Source organism: Malaclemys terrapin, chromosome 2 (genome assembly GCF_027887155.1).
Source record: "Malaclemys terrapin pileata isolate rMalTer1 chromosome 2, rMalTer1.hap1, whole genome shotgun sequence".
NCBI classification, from domain to species: Eukaryota; Metazoa; Chordata; order Testudines; family Emydidae; genus Malaclemys; species Malaclemys terrapin.
In genome coordinates this window covers 16327795-16355405 of record NC_071506.1, presented here as the reverse complement: position 1 = coordinate 16355405, position 27611 = coordinate 16327795, and the positions used below count along the sequence as shown (strand labels likewise).

The 27611-nt window shown below is 41.6% G+C and overlaps 1 protein-coding gene across 2 annotated transcripts; it reads right to left on the bottom strand.

The window, feature by feature from the left end:
• Positions 1-348: 348 nt before the first annotated feature.
• TMEM71 (transmembrane protein 71) lies at positions 349-24201 on the bottom strand. Of its 2 annotated transcripts, none has more exons than XM_054018325.1 (11): positions 24064-24201; positions 21629-21725; positions 19822-19882; positions 17119-17331; positions 15011-15183; positions 13636-13821; positions 12091-12166; positions 11164-11225; positions 10907-10964; positions 1912-1934; positions 349-517 (listed from the first exon to the last, which is right to left on the bottom strand). In XM_054018325.1, the coding sequence occupies exons 2-10, from the start codon at positions 21672-21674 to the stop codon at positions 1928-1930; spliced, it is 882 nt and encodes a 293-aa protein (XP_053874300.1). In that variant the 5' UTR covers positions 21675-21725; positions 24064-24201; the 3' UTR covers positions 349-517; positions 1912-1927. The 2 variants fall into 2 exon arrangements, with proteins under 2 accessions (XP_053874300.1, XP_053874301.1); XM_054018326.1 differs by having other exon boundaries at positions 13636-13737.
• Positions 24202-27611: the final 3410 nt, after the last annotated feature.

Below are 27611 nucleotides of genomic sequence, written 5' to 3'. Positions count from 1 at the left end.
GGCAGGGATGAGACAATGAAGGCCTGAAGAGTTTTAAGTATATTGTCCAATTTACCACTATCCAGAACCATTCTCAGCTTTTAAACAGTTTGACAACAGGTTATTTCAAGACTGTAATGCATGTTCTATGGCCAGAGCAGCAACATTAGTGAAAACGGTTTAGACATCAACAAGTGATGGATTTGTAGGGCTTGCTAGACATTTTTTTCCACTATCTTAGTCTCCAAGGCCCCAAATCCTGCAAGTTACAAAGCCTGGGTGACCCCTATGCCGAGCCCCACTGGCATCAAGGGGTTCCATGTGGGCATAGGGGTCTGCCTGCATGGTTCTGCTTGCAGGATTGGGTGCAAAAAAGACTAGTGGAAAGCCTGGCTTCCTAGCAAACTGTGAAAGGATCCAAGTACAGTCCAAATAAAATGATTTTGTGTTATTGGGAGAAAGCTCTGAAAATTCTGATAGTTTCTCACGGGCAAAAGAAAAATGGCTCCAGATAAGTGGTCTGTACATGCTGGCAAACCTAGATTTGGTGAGGAAAGAAGAGTGAAATTTGTTAATTAAATACTGAAAATTACATTAAGAACTTGTCTGCTTTTATGTGTTTATGAAAAGCAAGGGACAACGTTTATAGGACAATGTCTGCCATCTAATTTCCAACAAGGGATGCTGTAAACTAATTGGTACACTTGATGACTGGGATGCACATTTTTCTTCTTAGCCTTGAGGAAACCTGAAAGAATGGTCAAAACTGGTCTGTGAAATTCTCAGATGCTTCTATCTCAGGGTGTATGTTCTTTTTATATATATGTTATCTCAAGGATTCTCCAAGTGGGATCTGCAAGTATGCAGCCGCAGTTCAGTTCCTCAACTGAGCACAACAAGGGAGCCTAAAACAGGGCTGTTACCTCTAGGTGCTGAGGGAACATAGATCAGACCACAGCCCCACTCTTCCTCCTGCTCCTCACTAGACAAATGGGAGGAGGAGGTTCTAGAGGGTATTTTGATATTAGCGCCACCCCTTCTGTGTCTCTTTCCACCGCGGAGCAAGAGGGCCGCACTGGAAGGGCCAGTTTGTCTCCCCTTAGCATGGGGAAACTGGTTTCAGGATCCTGGGGAAACTGGTTTCAGGATCCTGGATCTATAATGAGCTAAGCATTAGGAGTGCTGCAGAACTGGGAGCTGGAAATAAGGCATAGGATTGGGAATGGGACTGGAAGGGAGAGAAATTAGAGGGGAGAAGAATCTCAAAGGGCTTTGTAAGCTATTAGGGCCCAAATCTTCAGCCTGTGTAAATTAGTGTAACTCTATTCATTCACTGGAGCCACACTAATGTACAGCAGCTCAGGGACCTGGCCCTGCATCTCTGTGTCTAAATCCAACACATTGAAATGCAACCACCTCTGGGCTGAGACACAGCAATTGTTTAACAGCCCAAACTATTCAGTAGTTAGGGTAGAAAATGAAGAACATTTTATCCAAATAAAACCAGAAAGGAGGTTTAGATGGAATTAGTTATCCTGAAATCTGATGAGGATACTAGGGCTAGCACCCATTTCTGGTGAAAAGGTCCATGGGATCTTTTCAGCACAAATGGACAATACTTTAGTTGTACAGCTCATCCTACAGACAGCACCCTCAGCAGCATATTAACACAATGCAAATTTAGAATCAGGATTGCAACCTATTGAATCATCCAAACCTCTTCCTAAGCACCTGTTTTTGTTTTTTTTGTTTTGTTTTTGAAGGTCTTCCATTCCAGTAGTGAGCAAGTCTAACCAGTATTAGCTCATAAACTCTGACAAAGTCACAGCTGAGCTGGTGAGTCTGCAGACTTCATTATCTGAATGAATGGTTCACTCTTCTCCGGAGTATTTTTTTCCCTTACCCTACAATCCTTTATAGCGTTCTACTTACCGATTCAGTCTTTCAATTATTTCCTGCAAGAAAATGTCAAAATTAATGTGTACATTTTTGTATGTCCTGATTCCAACAGTTTTTATAGAGTTTAAGGCCAACAGGGACCACTAGACAATCTAGTCTGGCCTCCTGCATATCACGGGCCATTAAATTTCATCCAGATATTCCTATATTGAGCCCAGTGACTTTAGGTAGACCAAAGCATTTCATTTCTCAGGAGAGTAAACTGTTTGTGCCACAGTCAGAGAGCAGGACAGAGTGAGGTGCTACCAATACTCGAGGCCTCTGCAATGGCAGAAAATTAATTGGGTGAGATATCCCCAGATGATCCTAGCAGACAATCCATACCCCATCTAAGAGGAAGATGAAAAAAACCCTGATATGCCTGAAAATCTGACCTGGGGGGGAAATTCTTTCTGAAACCCATATCTAGTGGCCAGTTTTACCCTAAGCATATGAGCAAGACCAACCAATCAGGCATCTAAAAAAAGAAATTTCTCTGAACTACCTCAGAATACTGCTCACCCCTGTCTAGTGTCCCTCTCCAGCTGTCACCAATCTCTGATGCTCCAGAGAAAGGTGACCCCACACCCAAATACATCTGGCCAATTGTGCACTGAGGGAAAAATTCCTCCCTGATCCCTACAAGTGTGTACCTGAAGCCCTGAAGCATGAGCTTAGATGATAATCATCATTTTAATGCAGAGGTACAAGTGTTGTGGGCATGTTGAGGGCAATTCAGAGCTTCTTCTTGTCGGGGACTTTTTAACCCAGACGGCAAGGTTCGTTGTCTGACCGCAGAGTGAGAGACAGGCAACACCAGCAAGGTCCAATACAAGCTCTTTATTGAAGAGTGCACACAACAATAGAGAGCGGCCCGTCTCCTGAGAGAACCAGCCACGATTACAATAACTAGTGAGATTATATAGACAGTTCCGTCACGTCATAGTTAAAGCAACCCAATCCCCCCCTTTACTAGTTAAAAGCTTCTAATATTCATGCATATCTATGTTCTTTGACAGTACAAACAGTTCATGATGCCTTAGCAGCTTCTTATCAGCTTTTCGTCATGCACTAGAAACTAGGAGAAAGGAGGGAGTTAAGAACAGAAACAGGGAGTGGGGACTGCAAGTCTCCATATGTCCAAACAAACCGTTCCTAGTACATTTGGTTCAAGAATACGGTCCCCCGCCCTTTATCTAATTCTTTGTAGCCCAAGCAAGCATGTCCTCATGTTTCACAGAGAGACAGGAATGGCCCAGCAACTACTGTTAGCCTAACTTTGGCTAAGCTGGCCAAACAACCTGTTCTATACTCCATTTTCCTTGGACCTAACAGTCCCCCCTTTGTCCCTGGAGTACCTCGAAGGGACTCCTGGGACAACTACTGAGCAGAAAGACTGGGGTTGGTTACTTTTGGGCAGAACACACCTTGGCGCCCATCCAACTTTCAACTTTTATTATAACATACAAGGCCAGTAAGCCGCATATAATTACAACGGCGCTTCGGAGTACATTATGGAGCCAACCACCTATATCTGGAATCCAATTGAACAGGTTACTCCACCAGGATTCAATTCGCTTCCCTCCGTGGTCCTTTGCTACCTCCATAAGGTGGTTTGCTCTTTCCCAAGTGGCATTATAAACATCTGGGACATACACACAGCATTCTTGTCCAATTAATGCACATGTTCCTCTCTGAGAGGCCAGTAAAATATCTAGAGCCAAGTGGTTCTGGAGAACCATCTGCCTTAGTTTTCTCTGTGCAGTTGCCAAGTCCACCAGGGCATCAGCGTTAGTCTAATTTCCCAGATGTCTCGGTGAATTACCCAATCCCACATGCATCCTCCCCATGGACCCGGCAGGATTCGGTATGTGGGAGCCCACACCTCCTTAACCGGTCCATATGCTTGGAAGGAGCATTGAGAATGTCCGCACTTCCACCAGGAAAGTCTCCAAGTATTTCTCCATGGCCACAGATCAGATGGTACTCCTGATGTGTCTGTAAGGGCAGTGGGCCAAGCCTGAACATGCTAGATCCCACTGCAATGCCTTCCCAGCCTCAGTGATATTCAATACCATCTCTATCAGCAACTTCTGGGTCATAGTACTAAGGGCGGAGATAACATGTAACTCACCAATTCCAGCCTGTACCTGGGTTAGCTGTGCTCCACAAATAAGGCTTGTGGCCTTCTTTAGTTGCCCTAATTTCTTATCATGTTTTTGGTTCTTAAAATATTTTAAACTGCTGCTGTACTATTGGCCCTATCCCACAGGGATCCGGTCAAGTCTCTCTTCTTTCTAGAGGAAATAACCCAAACCCTCTATTGTGCTAATCTAATAGCAGCCCTTTTTGCATTTAAAATCCAATTAGGGAGGGCAATACATGCTGAAGGACTTATTCAAAACACAGGGCGCAGCCTGTAGAATAAACCCCAAAATCCAATCAAAACCACATTCCCAAGCATGGGTCCCACAAGTTTCTTCCTGCCAGTGTGTAATTCTTTGTTTCTTCACCAGGGTCAGTTCTTAATTTTTTTTTTGTAATCAGGAATTCCTGGACTTTGGTGGTTTCAATGGAGCAAGTGTTCCTTCTTCTCTTTTTCTGAAACAGTCATGGTTCAGCATCATACAGGGGAGAGGTTACTAGCACATCACCCTGTAATGGGTTTTGCTTCTTTTAGGAAAAAATCCAAAGGCACAGTAGGTCTGTCAGTGGACAAGGGAGAGGTTACTAGCACTTCACCTTGTCTTTTTTTTCTTTTCCCTGCTGTCCAGAAGGCACAGCAGAGTTAGAAGGAGGAATAGGCTGATCATCAGTCGGAGAGTCCTCCCGAGGTGGAGGGGTCTTTTTGCAGTAAGAAACATGAGTCCAGGTAGGTAGTCCTTGGCACTTCACAGCAGTGTCGGTGGTTAACAGCACTTGGAAAGGGCCTTTCTAGCATGGAGTCAAAGCAGTCTTTCGTTGATGGACTTTACGTAGACTCAGTCTCCTGGTTTCAATGAATGGCAGGGCTGCTACGGTCTTTAGGTAGCACTTCTTTACCTGTGAGAAAAACCTAACACATTTCATTAATGCCTGGCAGTGTTTTGCAGATTTTCCAGCTGCTTGGGCACATTCAGGCCCCCCTTTTTCTTGGCTGTCAGCCAAGTCTTAGCTGTGGGCAGTGCCCTTGGATGGGCCAGCATCTTATCTTTAGACTGAGCTTGCTAGCTATTTTTTTTTCCAGTTAACTCGTTCTGTTCTTTTTCCTTCTCCCCTTCTTGGCTTCTTTTAACCTACAAAGGAAACTTTCACTTTTCACTCATACACCTTTTTTCAACAATGAACACATACACATTGCTATTATACAGTACATTAGTCTTATTATTCAATGTATGCCATGTACACCCTTCCAGTAAAATAACTTCTATACAGAGCTTTGGAGCAACAAACCAGGACAAGCACACCCACCTTTGAGGAGTCCACTCGGTACAACCTCTTGTGTCCAATAGCTTTCCTCCCTCCCCAGCCCTCTAGCTAGAAATCTGAGGTAGCCAGAAGGATCCCATGGGCAATATGGGGAGTGGGTTAACCTTCCATGTCCTTGCTTCCAAAGACTGTTGATATGCAAATTTTAACAACATTTTTTTTAATTAAAAGATTTGACCAATGAAGCCTTTTTTTTTATTTAAGCAAATGTATTAGACTTTAGTATATTACATTTTTTTTTTATTTATTTAAACACTTTGTATTCTAAGTTGAATAAAACAAGTATCTGCTTTTTTATTTAACTCTTTTATTTAATTTTGAACTCGACTGTCTTATGAAAATATTAAACACAACAATTCTGGCCACTAGACAAACTTCACAAGACAGGACATAGAACACAAAAATAATTTCTGTTGTACTAGTAAATGCATGGTACCTTGAATGCTGTTTAGCTGGCATCCGTTTTCTCTGATGATTTGAAAGACATTAATTACTTAAAATATTTCCTTTATATACACATACTCTTGTTGATTTTAGGCAAAACAGAGGAATTACCCCATATTTCCTTGTATTTGTTTCATAGGCAGCCCAGGTTTCAGTGGCTTCTACCTTATTAGTTAGAAAATTGCATTAATACAGATGCTTTTTAGCTTGCTTCCAGATCCAAAGCTATCCACAGCTTAAAGATTCTTACTTTAAAAAAGGACACAATTAACTTTCCTAGACTTTTGATTGCCTTTTACTTTTAACTTCTGCTTTCAAACACATAGTGATCTGAAAAAGACAACACAACCTATATTGGCAAGTTCGCATTTCTTTTACCTCTGCTACAATATACACTGCACATGTTCTGGGGAAAATGCACATCCTCTCCACAATTCAATTTCCACAATGCTAGCCACATCAATTTCTACTCAAGGTGTAACTGTTTCTTTTATGCTTACAAAATCTCCATGCACCCACAGCAAAGTGACAGCTCGACCACACAGAGCCAGGGGCACTGTCCTTCTCTCTCTTTACCAGATCTTTTATCTGCTATTTTGTTACCCAAAAACAAATTTAAATCTTATATTCTTCTGGCTTTGACTACCCTGCTGCAGCCACAACTTTTGGTCTTTATTTAAAACATTTTAAATTTTGTAGCATTAAGTCACCTTAAGGATTAAATGCTAAATACCTTAAACAACACTAGTTTCCTGTGCCTGGCAAAAGTATTCTCGGTTTTTGCAACTTTAAACAATACCAATTCATCTTAAACTTATAAAATACAGATTGTACACAGAAGGAGTGTTCTTTAGCAAATTAGACTAACGTATTCATAGTTGAATAATTCCACTTAAATAACTTCTTGCCTGGATTACTTACAGAAATTCTTACCAAGTTTCACTGCTTAATTCCTTCTAGCAACTATAGAGTTAACTTCTCACTCTTGGGAGGGCTGTTCTTTTACACCCTGGGGTCTCTTTCAGAGATTCCAGTCCAGGCCGGCTGCCTGGGGCTTCTTCAGCGTCCCCAAACCACACCAGCTCCAGGGTCTCAAAGGCAGACTGTTGGATCTCACTGGATAGTTAAGCTTTGCAAATGTAATCTCAGCACTGTAACTTGTACTGCCTTTGGTTTGCCTCTGTCTATATTTTTTTCACAGCCAGCTGGGGCCGAAAGCAGTTTTTTTTTGGTTTATAGTTATACCATACAAATAAATAATCCATTTGTCCCGGTCTAAGATCAACCAGGATATTCCTGAGGGAATCCATCCTGTCAACAGAAAAGGTTCCGCACCTTGGCCAGTCTTTAGTCGGGGACAAATGAGTAGTAAAGGAAGGCCATTGAATTTGGCATAAGTTTCTCATTTAGATTTAGTCAAACCGGTTGTTCCAGAGATTTCCTTCCAATTTCTAAGTACCAGAGACAACGGGCGTCCCCCGGGCATTTACTGCCGACTTGTCCCATTTAGCCTGTAGGGACTCTAACCCTACTCCGGGGACTCTAACCCCTCTCTGGGGACTCTAACCCCTTTCCCGGGGACTCTAACCCCTTTATGGCGATTGCTTACCTTATTCAGGGACTCGAACCCAGAAGACCTGACCTCCCCAGGGACTCGAACCCTGAAGACCTGGATCCTACTCAACGGGTAGGTGGACATTGCTGGGTTTCTACGGGCTTCAGCTGGTTCACAGAACTCGCCTTATCGCCGATGCAGGGATCAGGTTACCGGGCAAGGCTCCTTGAAGCCAGAGGATGCGCGCTGCGTTGCTTCGGAGTCTGATCCCGCACCGGAGAGTCAGACGAGTCCCGGCGGAGTCGCCAAATTTGTCGGGGACTTTTTAACCCAGACGGCAAGGTTCGTTGTCTGACCGCAGAGTGAGAGACAGGCAACACCAGCAAGGTCCAATACAAGCTCTTTATTGAAGAGTGCACACAACAATAGAGAGCGGCCCGTCTCCTGAGAGAACCAGCCACGATTACAATAACTAGTGAGATTATATAGACAGTTCCGTCACGTCATAGTTAAAGCAACCCAATCCCCCCCTTTACTAGTTAAAAGCTTCTAATATTCATGCATATCTATGTTCTTTGACAGTACAAACAGTTCATGATGCCTTAGCAGCTTCTTATCAGCTTTTCGTCATGCACTAGAAACTAGGAGAAAGGAGGGAGTTAAGAACAGAAACAGGGAGTGGGGACTGCAAGTCTCCATATGTCCAAACAAACCGTTCCTAGTACATTTGGTTCAAGAATACGGTCCCCCGCCCTTTATCTAATTCTTTGTAGCCCAAGCAAGCATGTCCTCATGTTTCACAGAGAGACAGGAATGGCCCAGCAACTACTGTTAGCCTAACTTTGGCTAAGCTGGCCAAACAACCTGTTCTATACTCCATTTTCCTTGGACCTAACATTCTTCTCCCCATAGTCCATGAAGGAAGGGAATTAACATGGGGATTCACAGTGCTTTGTGCAAACCAATATACAAAGAGATCCCGATTCTGCCACCTTTACTCATGTGGAGTAGTACCTTTCTCACACAAAAAGCATCATTTTACTCCACAGAACTACTTGTGCGAGTAAGGTACTCTTCAACATGAGTTAGGGCAGAAGAAGACATCTAATCTTCTAATTGTATGTAGCAAACTGAAAAGTCTCATCAGAGGCCATTTGTGGTTTAGAATTATTTTCTTTCTTTGTAGTACACCGTTGTTCATGACCTAGTCACAGCAGAAGAAAAATCAGTAAGATTTCAATCTAGTTTAAGCTCTGCTTCTCCTCTCATGTATATAGTATAATGAGTAACATATCTACCAACTAAGAAACAGTAGATCATATATGTGCATAAACTGACATAAATTGAATCAGGCCTTGATTACACTACTATTCCTAATTACATGTATTGGTGTAGCTACACTAATGCAAACTCTAGTGTAGACAAGCAAAGACATTTGTACCAATGGTGATGACCCTGGTGTTTCAAACAGGTAAAAACCCACTGTGTAAACAGTGGCTTTGCTTGCCTGCAGCTACACTGTTGGCTGTAGTTGGGGCAAATACCCAGTCTGGATATTGCTGATGATGCAGGAGCCATTAGTCCACTGGGAGAGGAGCTGCAATTCATTCCCTATGCTTTTGAGGCCCACAGGCAACCAAAGGAGAGGAACCACAAGCCCCATTGCCAATTGCTCTAATTCTACCTCCCAGTTCATTGCTCTGCCCTCACACAGAGACCTCCAAAGAATTAATCAGTCCTCTCACAGTCCCACCATCAGTCATGCCCTCCAAACATGCCTCCTTCAGATTCTGCTGCAGCTCCCAATCCCATTCCTCTCCTTAGGGTTGGGTTTCCCTTCTTCCTTCAGCTGCTCTGCTTCCTCATTCTTCTTCTGGTGCTGGATGAGAGGAAGCCCAGAGGGAATCTCTTTAGTTCCCTTCTCCATCCCCATCTCATCCTAGGGAGGGGCACAGTGCTGAGTGCCAAAGAGGCCTGGCTGCAGAACTAGTTGGGGAGGAGACAGACTAAGGGCTTCAAAAGTGCTTCCGGCCCTTTAAAAGAGGGAGAGGAAGGAGCTTTGCCTGCTCCTTGTGCAGAGGAAGGAGGAAGCCCATTAGCATGTGGGTAGCCCCAAATACCTTCTTTTCCTTAGGAGGTGGGGAGCAGGGAAGGACAGCCAATCAAACAGACTAGGGTGACCAGATAGAAAGTGTGAAAAATAGGGACAGAGGGTGAGGGGGGTAATAGGCACCTGTGTAAGAAAAAGCCCCAAATATCAGGACTGTCCCTATAAAATCGGGACAGCCTTGTGGGTAGGTCTGAAAGCCTGAAGTCTGGGGAAAACCCATACAGGTAGCAACCTGACTTCAGTGGAGTTACATCAGCATCAAACTGACAGGAGAATCAGGAGAACTCTAATGGCCAGATACTGCCACCCTTACTCAGGATTACTAGTAACTTGCTCTGTGAATAGTGCCAGTGGATTTATTGGGATTTTCTATTTAGTGAGGAAAAGTGATATAATCATTTCCACTGCTCTGCTTCCAACATACTGATCTGTGATTCTAAAAGATAAAACTTCTGCCTGGCTTCTCCTGATCCCTCAGGTTACACTGCACTCTTGAAAGCCTGCCCCTGATTGAGAAAAAGAAATATTGCCCTTTTGATCTCCCCTCTTGCCACACATTGAAATCCAGAGGCTCCCAGATACTTTTAGCCTCAGCAGCACCTATAAATAGTCTTAACAAATTAAGAACAGACTTCTGCTGTGTGGTCAGTGGAATTACCTTTTGTAAAGTCCGCCATGTGTAGAAGTGATTGCAGGATTGGGGCCTATGTCTGAGTTGGTCTCATATCATTTAGGACTTTATTACACATTAACCTTTCCACTTACTGTACTGAGAAGTAGGCCCACCGACAGGGATGGCAAAGGGGGCAATTGCCATCGGGCCCGGTCGATTTAAAATGGCCCAAGGGCCTCTGGCTGCCACCGCTGCCACAGTAGCGGTAGCCGGGAGCCCCGGGTGCTTTTACATCGCCCAGGTGGGCTGTAGGGCTCCGAGGGGTAGTACCAGCAGCAGCAAAAGCAGCCGGGCAGGCATTTGGAAGCCCTGGCCATGCCCATTGACTGCTCTGTCCTGGGGCCCGGCATGGCTGTCGGCAGGCCTGCTGAAGTTTCAATCATAGACAAAACTTTGAATTAAATCAATTTGAAACAGAGCCACATTTAGAAATGAAGAAACAGACTTTATTCAGCTCCTGAGGCTAAGTTACCACTCCCTTCTATGCCATTCATGCTGACCTATTAGACGATGGTTTAATAGGTTAATTTTTTTCTTTTTCGCTGCATTTACTGCTAATCATGAAAAGGCAACATTCAAACACAAAGAATATTTTCATGACCACAAAGTAGCAAGAATAGCTAAAGCCTCTTGCAATACCGACTGATCACTCATTGTCATCTTTTGACCAGAAGGAGTATGGATAGAACCTCTTCATCTAAAGCTCTTAAGTATATTGAAATACTCTTGCACCGCTTACTGTAATTTGGTGGTTTTGGAAGATGTGACAAGACTGATGAAAGATGACTTGGCAGCATCTTTGGAGCAAAAGAACAGTCAATTTTAAATATATGATTCTACATGTGATTAAAGGGAAAATTCTGCCCTCAAATGCACATATGTAGCTTTTATCGAACCAAGGAGAATTTTACACACACACACACAGGACACAATTTGACCCTGGAATCTAACCCAATAAAATATTGTATGTCAAGTATAAAGGAAGTTTCTACTTACAAACTAAAATTAGCAGCAGCAAAAAAGCCAACAAAGTGGCAAAGCGTCCTCCCAGAAAGCATCTGAAATCATAACAAATACCAAGTATCAGAGGGGTAGCCTTGTTAGTCTGGATCTGTAAAAGCAGCAAAGAGTCCTGTGGCACCTTATAGATGTATTGGACCATGAGCTTTCGTGGGTGAATACCCACTTCGTCAGATGCATGCCATAACAAATACTCTAGTTTTTAGATTGTACGATGGACAGATATTGGGTCAACACAATAAAATATGCACTCCACACATTCCAAGATCAGCCTTCAGTCAGCTACCATTCTGGTCCTTCAGCTAAGGACCCCAATATTCCCAGATGGGTGATGGGAGGCGGGAGCTGGGAGGAGACCAGTGTCATGAAATGTAATGGAATGTTTACCCCACACATGCCAGGAAAAGGTTAATATGGGCCTGAGAAAGGCCATGGTAGGAAGAAACCAAGGGGACCAGCAGCAAGAAGTTGGACTGAGCAGACCCTGGCTGCTGGTTATAGGGTCCTGGGCTGGAGTTCAATGTAGTGGGATGCCCCAGGTTCCCCTAACCAGCCACTTGTATGGTAGAATGAGGCCAGAGAAGGGAAAAGGAAAGCGAGGGAGGATGATGGGGCCCAGAGTCTAGGCTGAAGACCTGATCAGGTCGTGAACATTGGTTTGTTGGACTTCGTTACCCTGAAAGAGTTCCCTTCTCCAACTTTCAAATCCCCTGTATCATATCTGCATCCAAACACCTAATTTGCGCACACACATCAAATATTTGTTTGCAAATGCATCTTTGCAATACTGCATGTCTAACTTTGAAAACCAGGCCCTAAATGTCATGTTTTATTCACCGGTTGACATATATATATATAAAAATAAATAAAGCATGATTGTAATGAAGATGAAATCAAAATTACCTTGCACACACTGAAATGATTAAACACATGGACAGTATAATCATTTGATAAACGACATTTCTCACTGCACTGGATTCTATTAGAAAAGGAAACAAATTAGGAATAATAATTCTTTTTTCTGGACATACTAGAAAACAAGTAGCTCCTTCCTTCCAGTTGCCCTCCTCTGAAACTGTGAACCTGAAATTCAGTGAAGGAAGGAGTATTTGTGATAAAAAAGATGCTTTACCAAAAACTCTACTATGATAGTCACCATGGGCCAGCTCCACAGAAGTCAATGGGAGTCTTCAATGGGGGGTTAAATCAAACCCACTAGAGGCAAACCCAATTATTCTATACTCCATATAGACAGACTGTACATCTGCATTCTCTTTTTTGAAAGCTGTAAAGTGTGTCGAATCGAGGTCTAAGTGTCATATAAAAATATATTCTCCCACAAAATCTTCCTTAACTGGACAAATATTTTTGATAATGGACATAAGGATATACATAGAAATGGCCATGAGAAGTATTCAGAAATGCAAAATAATCACCTTAACAAATTAAAACATAGTTTGTTTTTTAGATTTTGCAATAATTAGATCAGTGTAAATTTACAAATCTCAAAATTTGGGAATTTGCTAAAGGGACCAAGAAAAGTTTAAATTGATCAAAAAAATGTCAAGGGGTCTTTTTTAAATGTCCATAACTCAAACAAATTAACAGATTTTTATTTTTATTCACAGATTTTATTTTCAAATCCTCAAAAAATAGTTTTACAGTCAAAGACCAGGATGAAATTCTAGCTCCATTGACATCAATTGGAGTTTTGCCATTGACTCTGGCAGAGTCAATATTTTACCCAACATACCAGAGATTTGTGAAAGATATAGTATTCATATATAGTAAAAACTTAACAGGCATTAAATCTAAAGTGAAAATCTCAACATAACTGTATCCAATGAGCAGTTAAAGCACCTATATATAATATTATATAATAGAATATGTATTTACATGCAATATGAGAACTAATGTTAGAAACTGACATATTTTTGAGTGTGCCTGAAGAATTCGTAGGGAGTTGTTTCTACCTTAAATTTTTATTGCAATGAAATTTAGACTTGGTCACAAATGTTAAATAGTTTTTGTGAAACAATTTGAAATAATTTTCATTCAGTGGGTTTCACAAGGAACCCACTGAATAAGGTATTTGAAATTTTTCATAAACATTTTTAGTTTCAGATTTTTTTCATTTTTGTCCCCCCACACACTTGATTCTCTCAATCTTCTCCCTTACCCACCCCCTCCATTTCCCTGAGCTTTTTCCTCTTTCAATTTTGCCACTGAATATGGAGGAACAAGAAAAAAAGAGGGGTATGGGGGGGGGGAGAAAATTAAAAAGTTTTAATTTTATATTTAATTGAAAAAATTGATTTTTTTTTCCAAATTAAAATTTTGCAAAAATCTCCAGTTTCAAAAAAGGCCATTTTTCAATACCATGTTTTTCCACTTGAAAAATGTCAACCAGCTCTACAAATAAACTGAGAAGGAAAGAACATAACTCACTTGAATGATCCAAAGTCTCTTCATGGAAATACCCATCTACCATAAACTGGGAGCACAGAGAGGAATCACTGAACTGTTTTCTTGACTGAATGAACACCACATCTTTAGAAAAAGAGGATTCATCAGCTGCTGGTGTTTGCCTTTGTGACATCCAGGTTTTGCATTCAGAAGAAAACTCAAAGTCATCTGCAAGAGGCACATTTGTAACTTTCCTAGCTCACAGTAATGGAAAGGGGTGGAGAATCTGTGCTGATAGATTTTTAACATAAGAAATGACTCAATCACAAGGATTTCTCTGAACTGTTAGTGATATGGAATCAGCAGACCCAGTATATGTAGGAAAATGCAGGGGGAAAGAAGCAGATCAAAACTTCATAAATTTTAACACAGTGAGGATATAAAAAGCTCAAACTGAAAACAGCAATGGGCCAAATGATTAGACTTACTACTGGAGTATCTCTCATTGTCACTGGCTTCCTATCCAAAGTCAGTTTCAAAAGGACCTCCTAGGTTATAAAGATCTCCATGGATTCAAACACTGTTACCGTCTCATGCACTGGCTCAATTTGCTCCGCAAAATTCTGTCTCTGATCTGTCCTTTAAATCAGTGGTTTTCAAAGTTCAGGTTGCAACTCAGTACTGGGTCACAGAATGCAAGGCACTGTGTCGCCCCTCAGCACCCAGGGACCCTGGTGGCCGGCCACTAAAAATTAGCAGTCCCTATCTGTTCTGACACTGCGCTGTGCCCCGGTAGCAGCCAGCAGCAGGTCTGGCTTGTACGCAAGGGGGCCACGGGGCTCTGCATGCTGCCCCTGCCCTAAACACTGGCTCCACACTCCCATTGGCTAGGAACCGGGAAGCCTGCCTCTGCACCCCGCTGTGCCGCTGACTGGGAGCCGCCGGAGGTAAGCCTGTGCCCCAACCCCACATCCCAATCCCCTGCCCCAGCCCTGAGCCCCCACAAACCCGGAGCCCCCTCCTGCACCCCAAACCCCTCGTCCCTGGCCCCAACCCAGAGCCCTGACCCCCTCCCACACTTCAACCCTCTGCCCCAGCCCAGAGCCCCCTCCCACGACCCTCATTCCTGGCTCCACCCTGCAGCCCTCACCCCTGCACCCCAACCCTCTGCCCCAACCTTGAGGTACCTCCCACACCCAACCCCCCTCATCCCCAGCTCCGTTGGGTCACAGACATCAAACATTTTCTTCAACTGGGTCACCAGAAAAACAGTTTGAAAACCACTGCTCTAAATGCTGATTTGAGCAGAGGCCCCTTGCAAAACCAAGGAAATCGTTATCCACCTACAGTGATCCTGTCATTAACAGACAAACCTAACTAAATACAGAACATACTAGTGATGTTACTGTGGGCTTACCATTGCCATAGTGCTGATGGGCATCTAGTTTATTATCTCCATCATTCCAAATCTCCTCTACATCAGGAGAATCCATATTGCTAAGGACAGTGCTGTTGAGCCATGAATCCGAAGCACTGAGACTGAACAGACTAGCAAGAGAGCGACGGATTTTCTTCCTTCTCCTGAATATTCTAGAAGGGAAAGAAATAACCATGTTTTAAAGGGATGAGGCACTTTTATTTATAAAACAGTAACAGGGTTCACGCTGCACCCCTGGGTATTTAGCCACTGGGCCTCCCCCTTCAATGAGTCAGGGACACTTTAGTATGGTGCAACACCCATACTCTTTATTCTCCAAAGGTTTCCCACCACCAGTTCCCAACTATATACAGACTTCACAATTAATTTGCCTACAACAGACTAGGCGGCTCCCATTTCCTGCTGTGCTGTGCTGTGCTGTGCCGTGCCGTGCCGTGCCGTGCCGTGCCGTGCCGTGCCGTGCCGTGCCGTGCCGTGACCCTTTCCCTTCCCCCCTTCTCTGGCTTCCTCTCAGCCTTTATAGCTCTGGGCTAATAAGACTGGCAGGTGTGGCCAGCTACTAGGCAGGCACAGGGCTATTCACCCATTCCCAATCCATTCCCCTTGATTGGGGCTGGACTGGCCGGAGCTGATTAAGAGCTTCTCAGCCAGCGTCCTGCCACAAACAGGAACACGGTCTAGAAGTTAGAGTAGAGGCCTACGACTCAGGTATCTTGCACTCTGTTCCTTGCTCTGCCACAGGTTCACTCTTGGGCTTGTTATTCAATTTCTCAATGCCATTGTTTCCTCACCTGTAAAATGGGTCTAACGATGTTTACTTCTTTCACCAGGGTATTCTGTGGTTTAATAGTTTCCACTGTAACATTATAGGGCCATATTTTACAATCCTTCCTCAGGTAACACCACTATTGAAGTCATGTGGAAGTTTTGCCTGAGTAAGGATTGCAGGACAGAACCTGTATTTTTAATTTTCTTTTTATTCTCTGTCATGGTAATGCCCTCTTGGGAGCAGGACAGTAACACTTTTTTTTCTGCAGTGTCCCTCTTCCTTGGGCAAACCATTTGTTTTGCTGTATTTCTAAAAACTGCAGCTTTAGGTTTACAGTTCTGCCTGTGTCCCATCATCGATTAACTCTCTAGAAAGGCATCCACACAGAAACAGTGTTGGTTAGTTTTGAGCTGCTGATGAGCATCAGAAGGAGACCCATCACAAATGTATTGGGTTATGGCCATAACAAAATGGATCAATGACTACCCTCAATTTTTTAAATTCTGGGCGAGTGATGAAATTACAAAAATAAAAGTTGATATTTAGAATCCAGAGGAATTTCCATATAAAATAAAACATGTTTTACAGCAAATACCATTTGGAGCCTTCCATATGTAATATAGCATAAATTTATTGGATGAAATCATGAAGCACAATTCAGTTTTTGCTCAGTCCTCACTCAGGGAAACCTCCTAATGACCCACTGAAAATTACACATTTGCTATATTTTGAAAATTATGATAGTTTGAAGGTGAGACAAACAAGAAAATCTTGAATTTCCTTAGTCTCTAAGGTGCCACAAGTACTCCTGTTCTTCTTCTTAAAATGTCTGTTATGCCTACTTTTGGATTTGCTCTCATCCTTCTTTTATGCTTGGAAGAATTGAAGTCACCTCTTTGGAACATTAAATATTTCAGCAACAGGTGAAAAGCCATGAATTTCTGGGCAGCTGTACCTCTCCTTTATATTTACTGCACAGAGCGCCAATCACAGTAACATCTGTGTGCTTAAAACTTTTGAGATAATGTTATAAGGCATGACTCTGAAGACCAAGTGATTGTAACCACTGCAGTCTCTCTGAATTATACTACTTGGTGTGTTCCATCGTTATTAGAAAATGGAATCCAGGTATAGAAATAAAGGAAGGAGCTAGACATAGAATCATAGGACTGGAAAGGACCTAGAGAGGTCATCTAGTCCAGTCCCCTGATGTACTGAGCATTATAGTCATAGCCTGACAGCCAGCCAGAAATCAAGTTAAGTCCAGAGTTATAACGCCAACATCCAATATTAAGTAAAATGTGTGTGACTCACTTACCTAACTAATTTCTCCTTATAGGTAACACTTGTCTGTGACGGGGTCAGTGTTACGTTACCATCTTCATCAGACAGAAAACTGTCTTCCGTCAAAATGTAATAGCCATTAGTAAGAAGCCGAGGACTACGGCGACATGTGAAAAGAGAGCCTGTCAAGGGGTTTATGGAACAACATTCATAGGAGGTGTCACTATCCAGAAAGGCATAAGTGTAACTGAAAAGGAAAGAAATAAAACCCTCTGAGTTAGTATATGTCTGTTTAGCACAGGGGCATAAATGTTAAAAAACGATTGACTGATAATGTTTTTAGATATCAGAGGGGTAGCCGTGTTAGTCTGGATCTGTAAAAAGCGACAGAGTCCTGTGGCACCTTATAGACTAACAGACGTATTGGAGCATAAGCTTTCGTGGGTGAATACATACTTTGTCAGACACATGTAGTGGAAATTTCCAGAGGCAGGTATAAATATGCAGGCAAGAATCAGTCTAGAGCAGTGGTTCCCAAACTTTAACAACCTGTGAACCCCTTTCACTAAAATGTCAAGTCTTGCGAACCCCCTCCTAAAAATGAATATTTCCAGGGATTTTCTCCTTTATCTGAGTATAAATTATAAAAGCAGTGATCTTGGAAATATAAAATTTGTTTTTATGACATGCTTATTACACACTATTAATTATTATTTATAATTACACTATTTTTATTACATTATGAAAATGGCAACACTCCTCCAAGATCTCACTTCCGTAGCTTGTATCACTTTGAATAAGCCTGTTATAAGACAAAGCTCCTATGTTTCATCAAGGAGTATCAGATTTGAAACAGCATGAAGGTATTTAAGAAGCCAACTCAAAGAGTTCCTCCTACATAAGCATTCAGGTCTTGTGTAGTCCAGGCAAACGCACGTTACAACAAAGCTTAAACTTGTTCTTCATAATAATTTTAAAAACAATACTAGCTGCCTATTTAATTTTAAAAACAGCAAAAAATATCCACCTCCCTTTTCCATTTCTTATAAGGAGTCTTGAAGTTTAAATCTCCTCAGTATGATAGATATGCTTGCTTTGATCTGCTTAGCTCTTGGAAGTCCAGGGGCTTCAGGCTGCTGGCCCCGTGCTGTCTGGAGTCCCTGGGACAGCTCTGTCTGCCATTAGGGAATTTTTTCCTGAGAACCCCGTGTAACATTTCATGAACCCCTGGGGGTTCACAAACCCCAGTTTGGGAACCACTGGTCTAGAGATAACAAGGTTAGTTCAGTTGGGAGGATGAGGCCCTCTTCTAGCAGTACACATCACTTTTCATTTGAATAGCTCCCAGAACACTATAGAGTTGTGTAACAGGGTGGTTTGCCCTTATGGACTAGAGGTCTGGGGACAGCCAGCCCTGATTACTAAGGAGGCACACAGGAGCAAGGCTCACCTGATTGCCCTATAAAGGGCAACAGGAAGCTTCAGAGAAGGGGGGTGGGAATGCTCAGAGAGAAACAGAGGGAAGAAGCTGTAGGAAGTGAGTCTCTGGCTGTGGTCCCTTCTCCAGCTGGGGACACTGGGAGTTGTGGCTGGGTAGGAAGCCCTGGCTGGAAGATTTGTTTTCTCATGAGAAGAAAGCAAAGAAGGCAGGCCAGGCCTTGCGTCTTCTCCAGCTGCTCAGAGAGAAAAAAGACATAGCTCTCAGGAGGAGGGGCTGTTCCCAGCTTAAAACTGGAGTGGAAGATGTCTGTTTATTTCTGAACTTCTTGTGAATAAAATCAGACCCTAAGGTAGGCTGTTGTTATTGGATTCATGAAAGCCTGTGTGGAGTTTATCTAAGAAGCCCCTAAGGGGGAAACTGAGGCAAGGGGATGCTTGTAGGGCCACCCTGAGGCCACAAGGATTGAGGAGGCCACTCACTCACAAGCTGTAACAAAATGATATACAAAGTATGCACAGAGATCGCTTCTCCCACCACTGACATGCAACCATCTCTGGAGTGAAATGTAGCAACTGTTGGATAACACACAACACTAGACAAGTATTTAAGACAGAAGTGAGTAACTTTTCCCACTGGAACACCAGGGGGCTGTTAGGTAGGTATAATGTATGGTCCTGATTTTGGAATTGGGCCCCAATCCTGTGAGGTGCTGAGTACTCACAACTCTGAGTGACTTCATTGGGATTGAGAGTGCTCAGCACTTTGCAGGGTCAGGCACTAATCTCAATATACATTTGTCAGTATCAGTACAAGCAGCTATAGATCTTTCAGCAAACAGTCCCAGAGAGAGTGGGAAACTCATCAAGTTCTTGAAAACTGGAAAGACGTGAGTAATAGATAATTGTAGAAAGATCTCTACCAGGGACAAGAGATGAGTGTTGTAATGCAAGGGCTAGGGGTGGGCATGCACCACCGCCCTCTGCTGGACAGAATTTGAAATGAACAACTGTGTCATATACCATATGCTACAGTCACTTCATGGGGATTCTACTTTAGTTCAAGTGGTTGGGGCCTGTGTATTTCAAGCAGGAATATCTGAATTCTATCCCCACTGTAGCTTTGACGTTTCAAGTGGCCATAGATCTGCAGCACAGTGATATCTGTGAAATGCAATGCGGCCATGCTTTAGTGTGGTAATAGCACCCTAATCATAAATAGTTTAAATAGGAATTTTAGAAATGTTTTTCAAACACAAAGGAAAAATAAAATGAAACAAAGGATAGTTTTACTCCATACCTTGGCAAAATGTGTTCAGGGGACAGACTTTGCCTGGGCTGTTTATCAAACACTGAAGAACCTGTTGAGACAAAGACCAGATAAGGAGAAGTCCCAGCATTGGCTCACCACACAGACATTTCAAGCGACAGTTGAACCAGCTGACTGGTTTTCACTAACAATATGTCTTGATGAAATTGAAAAGAAAAAAGGAAAAGAAAATTAGGAAAGGAAAAGAGATTAAAGGAAAGAAAACAGAGTGATGGTGGGTAGATAAAATGAAACCTCATATAATTTAGGCTTGTATAGCATCATTCCAAAAAGAGTAGCATGAATCAAAGCTGATTACAGTCAATAAATCCAAGTTGCCAATGTACTGTACAGTTTTGTGTCTTGTGGGAAGTAAATCCAGGCACATACAAGGGAATAGGTCCAGCACTTTTAATGGTATTGTCTAATTCACATCATGAACAACTCACTCACTGATTGATTCTACCAGCAGTGCTCAGGTTCTCCTATAACAATTATGTGGTGGCATTAATGGGTCACACCATTACTATGATAAGGTATCATGCAAGTGGGCATCTGTAGATGCGGCACAGCAGGAGCCGTTATGGCAACAATGGCAAAGATTTGAGGATAATGATTGATCACAGGACTATGGAGACATCTAGGAAGTAGGATTTCGATGTTATGTGAAGGCCAAACCTGCAAGGTCCTACGCTCAGTGTCACAAGGATTAGATGGTTAAATAATCTGAGTCTATGATGGGGTTTACAAACTCCTCTCTACAGCCGAGGCAGGGGAAAGGCTGGAGCAGTATGGAGCCAGGAAAGCTCTGCCCATCATGCACTGCCAAGCATAGTATAAAAAAGTTTCAGCAGCTCGGGAGTGGGGAAGTGAAAAGTCATTTCCAGGAGCAGTGCTGTGTCCTGAGAGAGGAGGAGAAGGAGCGCTTACTGAGGAGGTCTGGCTGTGAGTCTTTCTACCCCTCATTTGAGGCATCACTCCAGCAATAGGGAGAACTGTGTGCAGAAGCACCAGAGAGTTGCCTGCATCAGTCCTGAGACTCTGAGGTTTGGAGCAATGGACAATAATTGAATAGCAGCCAGGCCCCAAACTGAGACATTGGGTGGGGTAGGAAGTGGTCCAGGCAAAGGTGATCAGGAGATGGGCCCAGTGTAGGCCAGCCCATGCTATCACATTTCTGGGCTCTGGTGGAGCAGGAGGGCTTGGGTCCCCCTAATCACCCCAGATTCCCCTATGCCTAGCCCTATGATAGGCAGGAATAGGGGGTTACAGACAAGAAGGCTGACCCAGCTGAATCCCATTCATGGCATCTCTGACACATTGAACTGGAAGAGACGAGAGCCATAGGCCTGCAGACTGAAGAGATAACCCTGCTACAGAGTCATTCATCCACAAAAGGAGATGGGTCTAGAGATGGGATCTGGGCTCACTGATGAGGTGAAGTGAAGAATGGAGGGGGACATTTTGGGGAAAAAGGCAACCGGACAAGGCTCCTGTTAGCGGTGCAACCACATGGAATGGCAATTGTCAGAATATCACACAGCTGTTTGTATGCAACGGTCACAAAGAGTGAGTGTTTTCCATATTTACACATTACAGATTTGTATTTTATATACATTAGTGGCTGCTGAAATATTCTCTTCTTTACAATTTTATACAAAAACCTCTGTAAAATCTTGACTTTTCAATCAATGAGAAAACATTACATTCAAAAAAAGAAATTCATATTCACTTTAGAAGGCAATCCCTCATGTGTAAGGACAATCCCTGTTAAGAAAGCCCAGAGAAATGCTCATACATTTACTTGCTGCTGGTGTTGACATTAGTTGGGATATTCGATACATCTTGAAAAGGTCTGTTGCAAACTCTCTGGAGCTACATGTATCACAGATTATCTGCAAGAGATTTTAAAGGAAAGTTGGTATTTATTGAAAACAGAGAGCTGCAAGGTATAATCAGGAATGGTCATTACATTACTCATTATGCTGTATTCCATTCGATGTGAGTCTGATCCTGCCATCCTTCCTCATTGATTTCAAGAGCAAATTTGTTCAAATAGGGCCTGCAGGCTCAGGCAACTGTGATCTCTTAACTAATATTTAAATCCATGATGTACAGTATAGATAGACTTACAATTGTCCTATGTGCACTACAGTTTTTTACTTTATTTTCTCAATAATATGCTTTTGAATCACTATTATGTAAAATAAAAAGCACTGAATGAGAAATAAAGTTTACATACAATATCTTACATGTTTCTAGTGCCTTGCATGAGAGAATATCACAGTGCACTTTACAAACTGGTATACAATTTATGGTTTCTACCCTGCAAATACTTAGGCCTGTGAATAGTCTCATTAAAGTTACTCAGGTGACTATGGTTTATATGTAGAGATCACACCACCCGCCACTGAGAGGCAGGACAACTTCAGGGGAAACATAACAGCTGTTTAACAGCATGTAGCAACACTACAAATCTGTTTAGGATAAGATGTGAGGGAGAAATGCATCTCCATATGCAGATTAGTGGGAATGTGATGTATTTCTCCCAATTATACACATCTTCAAGAACAGTTTAAGAGCACTTGTGATTTACAAAGCAATGTTTTTCTGTGCAATGATTTTACATAGAATTGCTTTCTCAGAATCTTGAAAACACTGGAGAAAGTATATGCACTTCATTTTGCAGACAGCACTTTACACAGTCCCACTTTTATTTATTGTTAGGCTTGAAAGGATTAGATTTTTGTCTGTAAATGTCAGTAAACGTTGACTTCACTGTACACACACACACCAATGAAAAAATATTTTCACTCATAATAATCCAAATTTATAGATAGGCAAAGTGAGAAAAATGCTACTTGAGAACTTATTAGCATTTGATTTCAGGATATTTACTTTGTATATTTTGAAATGTGATGTTGATATTTTGTGTTGTAATGGTTATAAAGCTTTATCTTATAGAATCTCAATGTCTACTATCGTTTAAATAATTGTCTGCCCCCATTGTGTGATTCCCCCTATAATTTCCCACAACTGAAAATTTAAATAAATAAAAATAGAAAAAAAATATGCTTAAACTATAATTTCACACAACTGTGAAAATGTAAATAAACAAAAATTTAAAAAATGCTTAAAATAAATATTTGTATGCAGTGTAGTTGTAGCCATGTTGGTCCCAGGATATTAGACAGACAAAGTGTGTGGAAAAAAATGCTAAAAAGTTCTCAAGCAGCATTTTTCTTACTTTGTCAATCTGTAAATTTGAAAAACATTGCTTTGTAAATCACAAGTGCTCTTAAACTGTTCTTGAAGATGTGTATAATTGGGAGAAGTGGTATCTTTTCTCGGACCAACTTCTGTTTGATCTGTTTTATCAGACCAAGCTTGTCTCTCTCACCAGACAGAAGTTGGTCCGATAAAAGATACGACCTCACCCACCTTGTCTGTAAAATAAACACTGATATTATGCATCAAAATAAAAAAATCTAATTCTGCCAAGCAATTATTCATATCAATTGCCACTTTGCAATTACTTTAAATAATACTTAACATTAAGTAATATTTGTGACCCACAACACATTAAAATTCTGTAGTTCAACAAATACCTTTTAAACTAACATATGGCAAAAGGCCAAATATGAACAACCTCACTGAAAATGAAACAAAGCTAAAGGCAAGACAGCAACGTTTTATGGCAATCATTCAAATCAAAGTTTATTGAGTCTACAACACTGCCCAATTCTGAAATTCAAATCACTAAAATGTAAACATGAAAGCTTCTGCCTTTCTACTCAGAATGTACAAAACAATTTACTTTAATCACTTTCCTTGGTGATAATCAAACTGGTCCTTAAAACAATGATACCCTCAGTTGGTAACTAGCCAATCCCTTGCGCATGTTGCACTCTACACTGTAAATATTTACATCAATATGTATCAACACACATAATTAAAATTATTTAAGTCCAAGTATTTAACCTATTCAGATAACAAATATTACCCTCTTATCTTTTGAAATACAATAATGTCTATGAGGAATAATTGTATTTGTTCATACATGTCACTTTTTGAAGGGTATTTTACTCTATTCTCTTTACTGGAAGTGATGAAAGCATTCATAGAAATGTAAAGCTTCTTGAAGAGCTGACTGTGGATGGAAAAATCCAGGGCTCAGTTATTCCTCTGTTGATCAAAGTAATAAAACATCAACATATGTAAAATCTTCCAAACCTGGAAAAGCCATTTCACTATTAACAAACGTATGCAAGAAGTTTTTCATCAAAAAGAGACTCTGGAATACAACTGTAGGGTGCTCCTTATGCTGCTTCCTGGAACAGAATAACTCTGAAGTCTTCGAAAAGGCAGGTCTATAAAGCCCCTTGTTTCCTTTCGAAAACAGACTGTGCAATCAGAAGCGAAGAGGCAGAATGAGGTCATTCTTCCTGTTAAGTAGCCTCACATCACAAGCATTCATTTTGAAGAGTAAACTGAAGATTAAGATTAGGCAAGTGAACAACTCTGCAGGGTGTTGCAAAATGCAAGATATGCCAGCTTTAAATAACGGTTTTCTATTCTATTTATATCATGGTGCACAAAATCAGCACCTTGTCTGTGATGCTTGTAAAAACAAGTGATACAACTTTTACCATATCTTTTATTTACAAATCTGATACAGTTATGACTCAGTATACTTTACAGTCATGTATTCATATCACTTAGTATAACACTAATGTTGTGAGACTTGAAGGCTTTCATTGCATTACTATGCCTAAAATAATCCTATTTTACCCCCCAAAATCCCTGAATGTTAACAAAATCCCATTCAAGAGCACTGTTGTACAGAGGAAACATCTGTTAATATTTCATAGTTAAGTAACAGGTCAGTTGTTTTTCAACAACCACACCATGGCTGATCATAACAGAATTAAGCAAATGTTAGGTAAAAGTGTTTTGGAGGATGAAATAAATATGGCCAGGGAAACATTTATAAACGAAACCATAGCCACTACACTTCAATGATGCATAAAACGACAGAAGAAAGAATACCACTAATTCCAACTGAAATAAATTTAGTCTGAATGAGTTTTAACAATCAGAATTATTGGATTGTAGAATAGTCTCCAAAGGGAAATGGTAGAAACCCCATCACTTGGGTAATTTAAAATTACACTGTTGTAGGGACCAATCCTATTCAGGTAGAGGAATAAAATGACCTGATAAATATTTTCTGTCTCTGACTGCTATGACGTTATGTATATCAGACAGAAGGATAATAGATGAATAGTACTATAAAAGACAAATATGTAATATCCAACTTCATTTTCTTCCTGAAGAAAGTGAAAAAAATGCCTTCTGTTGATGTACTCACAATAAATGAAAGCAAGCTGCCAAGTTAAAAAAACACAGCAGTAATCTGGCACAGGTTATTACAAAAGCCTTTCAGTATTGCCTCACCCAGCTGAAGTGTTTCACTTAAGGTCCTTCCACTCCATACGGAAAACTGAGAGCCAAATTCATCCTTGGTGGAACTTCCTTGACTTCAGTGAATTTACCCCAAGGATTAAATTTAGCCCCAAACGACTAAGGCTTCCACGGTTGCATGAACTTTGCAATAGTCTGAATAAAACCACCACCAGCATGAAGTCTTCATATAGTGGAACAAAGATGAAGGAAACCATTATATGTTTTGATCTGAATGTCTTGTATTCCAGAAAAATATACCTTTACTGTAATTTTACTAAGCACACAAGTATTAAAAATACACATCTGTCTATGTTAAAGATGCACTGTCAACTTTAAAAAAAATCAAATTCCTATCTGAAAATATTGTATCTATATTATAGTGACTCATGCTAGTATCCCTATAGTTAAGATTGAGTTCTAAAATAGGGCATAAATTCCTGTTTTTCTCTAAAAGTAGGTGGCCTGTAGATATTGTGATAGTCCCAGACCAGTTGGGAACAGCAGAGTAACGGAAGGGAGATATACTGGCCACTGGATAAGTAGTTTTCTGTTCCCTGAGTGACCAGAGCTGGGGCTGCTCCAGGCTAATAGACCACCTGACTCCAATTAACCTGCTAAGAGTCAGGTGAGGCAGTTAAACACCTGACTCTAATTAAGGCCCCTCTGATGCAATAAAAGGGCTCACTCCCCCCAAGCTAGGGGAGAGGAAGTGTGTGAGAGGAACTGGGAGCAAGAGGTGTGCAAGAAGTTGAGAGTGAGTGGGTATACTACTGGAGGACTGAGAAGTACAAGTGTTATCAGACATCAGGAGGAAGGTTGGGTGGTGAGGACAAAGAAGGTGTTGGGAGGATGCCATGGGGAAGTAGCCTAGGGAGTTGTAGGTGTTGTACAACTGTACCAGGAGGCACTCTAAACAGCTGCAGTCCACAGGGCCCTGGGCTGGAACCTGGAGTAGAGGGTGGGCCTGGGTTCCCCCATACCTCCCAACTCCTGATCAAACACAGGAGGAATTGATGTGGACTATAGCTTCTACCAGAGGGGCAGGTCTCTGGACTGTTTCCTGACCCACAGGGTGAATCTGTGAAGTGCGCAAATCTGCAAAGAAGCGCAGGACCCACCAAGGTAGAGGAGGAACTTTGTCACAATATGTTTTCTATGCTCTTTGAATTTTCTGTGTAGGTTTTTTTTTCTTCTCCCTCTTCATACATTTTCAATAGGACGGCTCTGAAAATGAGCTCTGACTGACTTATTTCCTAGGTAATCTGACCTTTTGTTGTTGGCTGATAGACTCTCTCTCTATATATAGAGAGAGAATTTTTTTTTTTTAAATATAGTCATCTGCATAAAATTTGGTAGACATGTGCATCCTTACTATATCTGGTGCAAGAGAGAAGAGTTTCATGATCAGATATACATAATAGAAGAAGGTTTCTATACAGCTGCATTTTTACTCCTCAGTTTGCCCCCAAGCCATCTCACACTTGAAAGGCCCACTCTTCATTTAAACAATTAAAAAATAGAAAATTGGTATGCAAAAAGCTTTGTTATGAAGTGGTAACAAGGCTCTACACATGTAGCATATCTGACACAAAACCACAAAAGCAAGAAAACAAAAGGTTATGACACCTAGTAGTACATATCCTGTACTCTTCCCACAGACACACTTAATTGTTGCCGAAACAACTGTACACCACCGTCTGTGTGCTGCAGCCATAACTATGTCCCCCTTGCAATGTCAGCCGCCTATCACTCGCTTTATCAAGTTACCCTGTCTCAACGCAACACACAACTACATCAAACAGAGGGGTTAGGAAAGGGTAGATTGGTAATGGGGTGTGTGGAAAAAGGTGGGTTGGGGGGGCAGAGTTATGACAGGGTGGGTATGGACTGGGGTGCAGTTATGGTAACAGTAAAATGTGTGCCTGTGAATGGAGGAGCAGAGGGTATGTACTCTAAATGACTTCTGTTTTTTGTATGTTAATTAAAACAAAGCCTGATCAGTTGGAGGCAGTGGAAAGATTCTCATTGACCTCAGTGAGCTTTGGATCAGGCCCATAACACCTACAATGACTGTAACTTGCAAGGAAAAGAGAAATATTTTTTTCCTCTATTTTTCACTTTGTTTACTTTGTGTATGTACAGTGCTTTGTCCTTCTTCCCTGCAAAGTCAACTAGGGCCTGATCCAAAGCCTACTGAACTCAATGAGAGATTTTCTATTGACTTTGATGGATGTTGAATCAAGCCCTTAGAGCTAGATCCACAAAGGTACTTAGACACCTAACTGCTTCTTTAGGGACATTATCAAAACAATTGC

What these genes read in the sequence shown, in the direction of transcription:
- TMEM71 (XM_054018325.1), bottom strand. Translation starts at nt 21,674, where the DNA reads ATGTATCGAATATCCCAACTAATGTCAACACCAGCAGCAAGTAAAT. An exon ending in CCTGAACACATTTTGCCAAG is followed by an intron (nt 17,332 to 19,821) that starts GTATGGAGTAAA and finishes TTTCCTTTTCAG; the next exon opens with TTACACTTATGCCTTTCTGG. An exon ending in TATAAGGAGAAATTAGTTAG is followed by an intron (nt 15,184 to 17,118) that starts GTAAGTGAGTCA and finishes TTTCCCTTCTAG; the next exon opens with AATATTCAGGAGAAGGAAGA.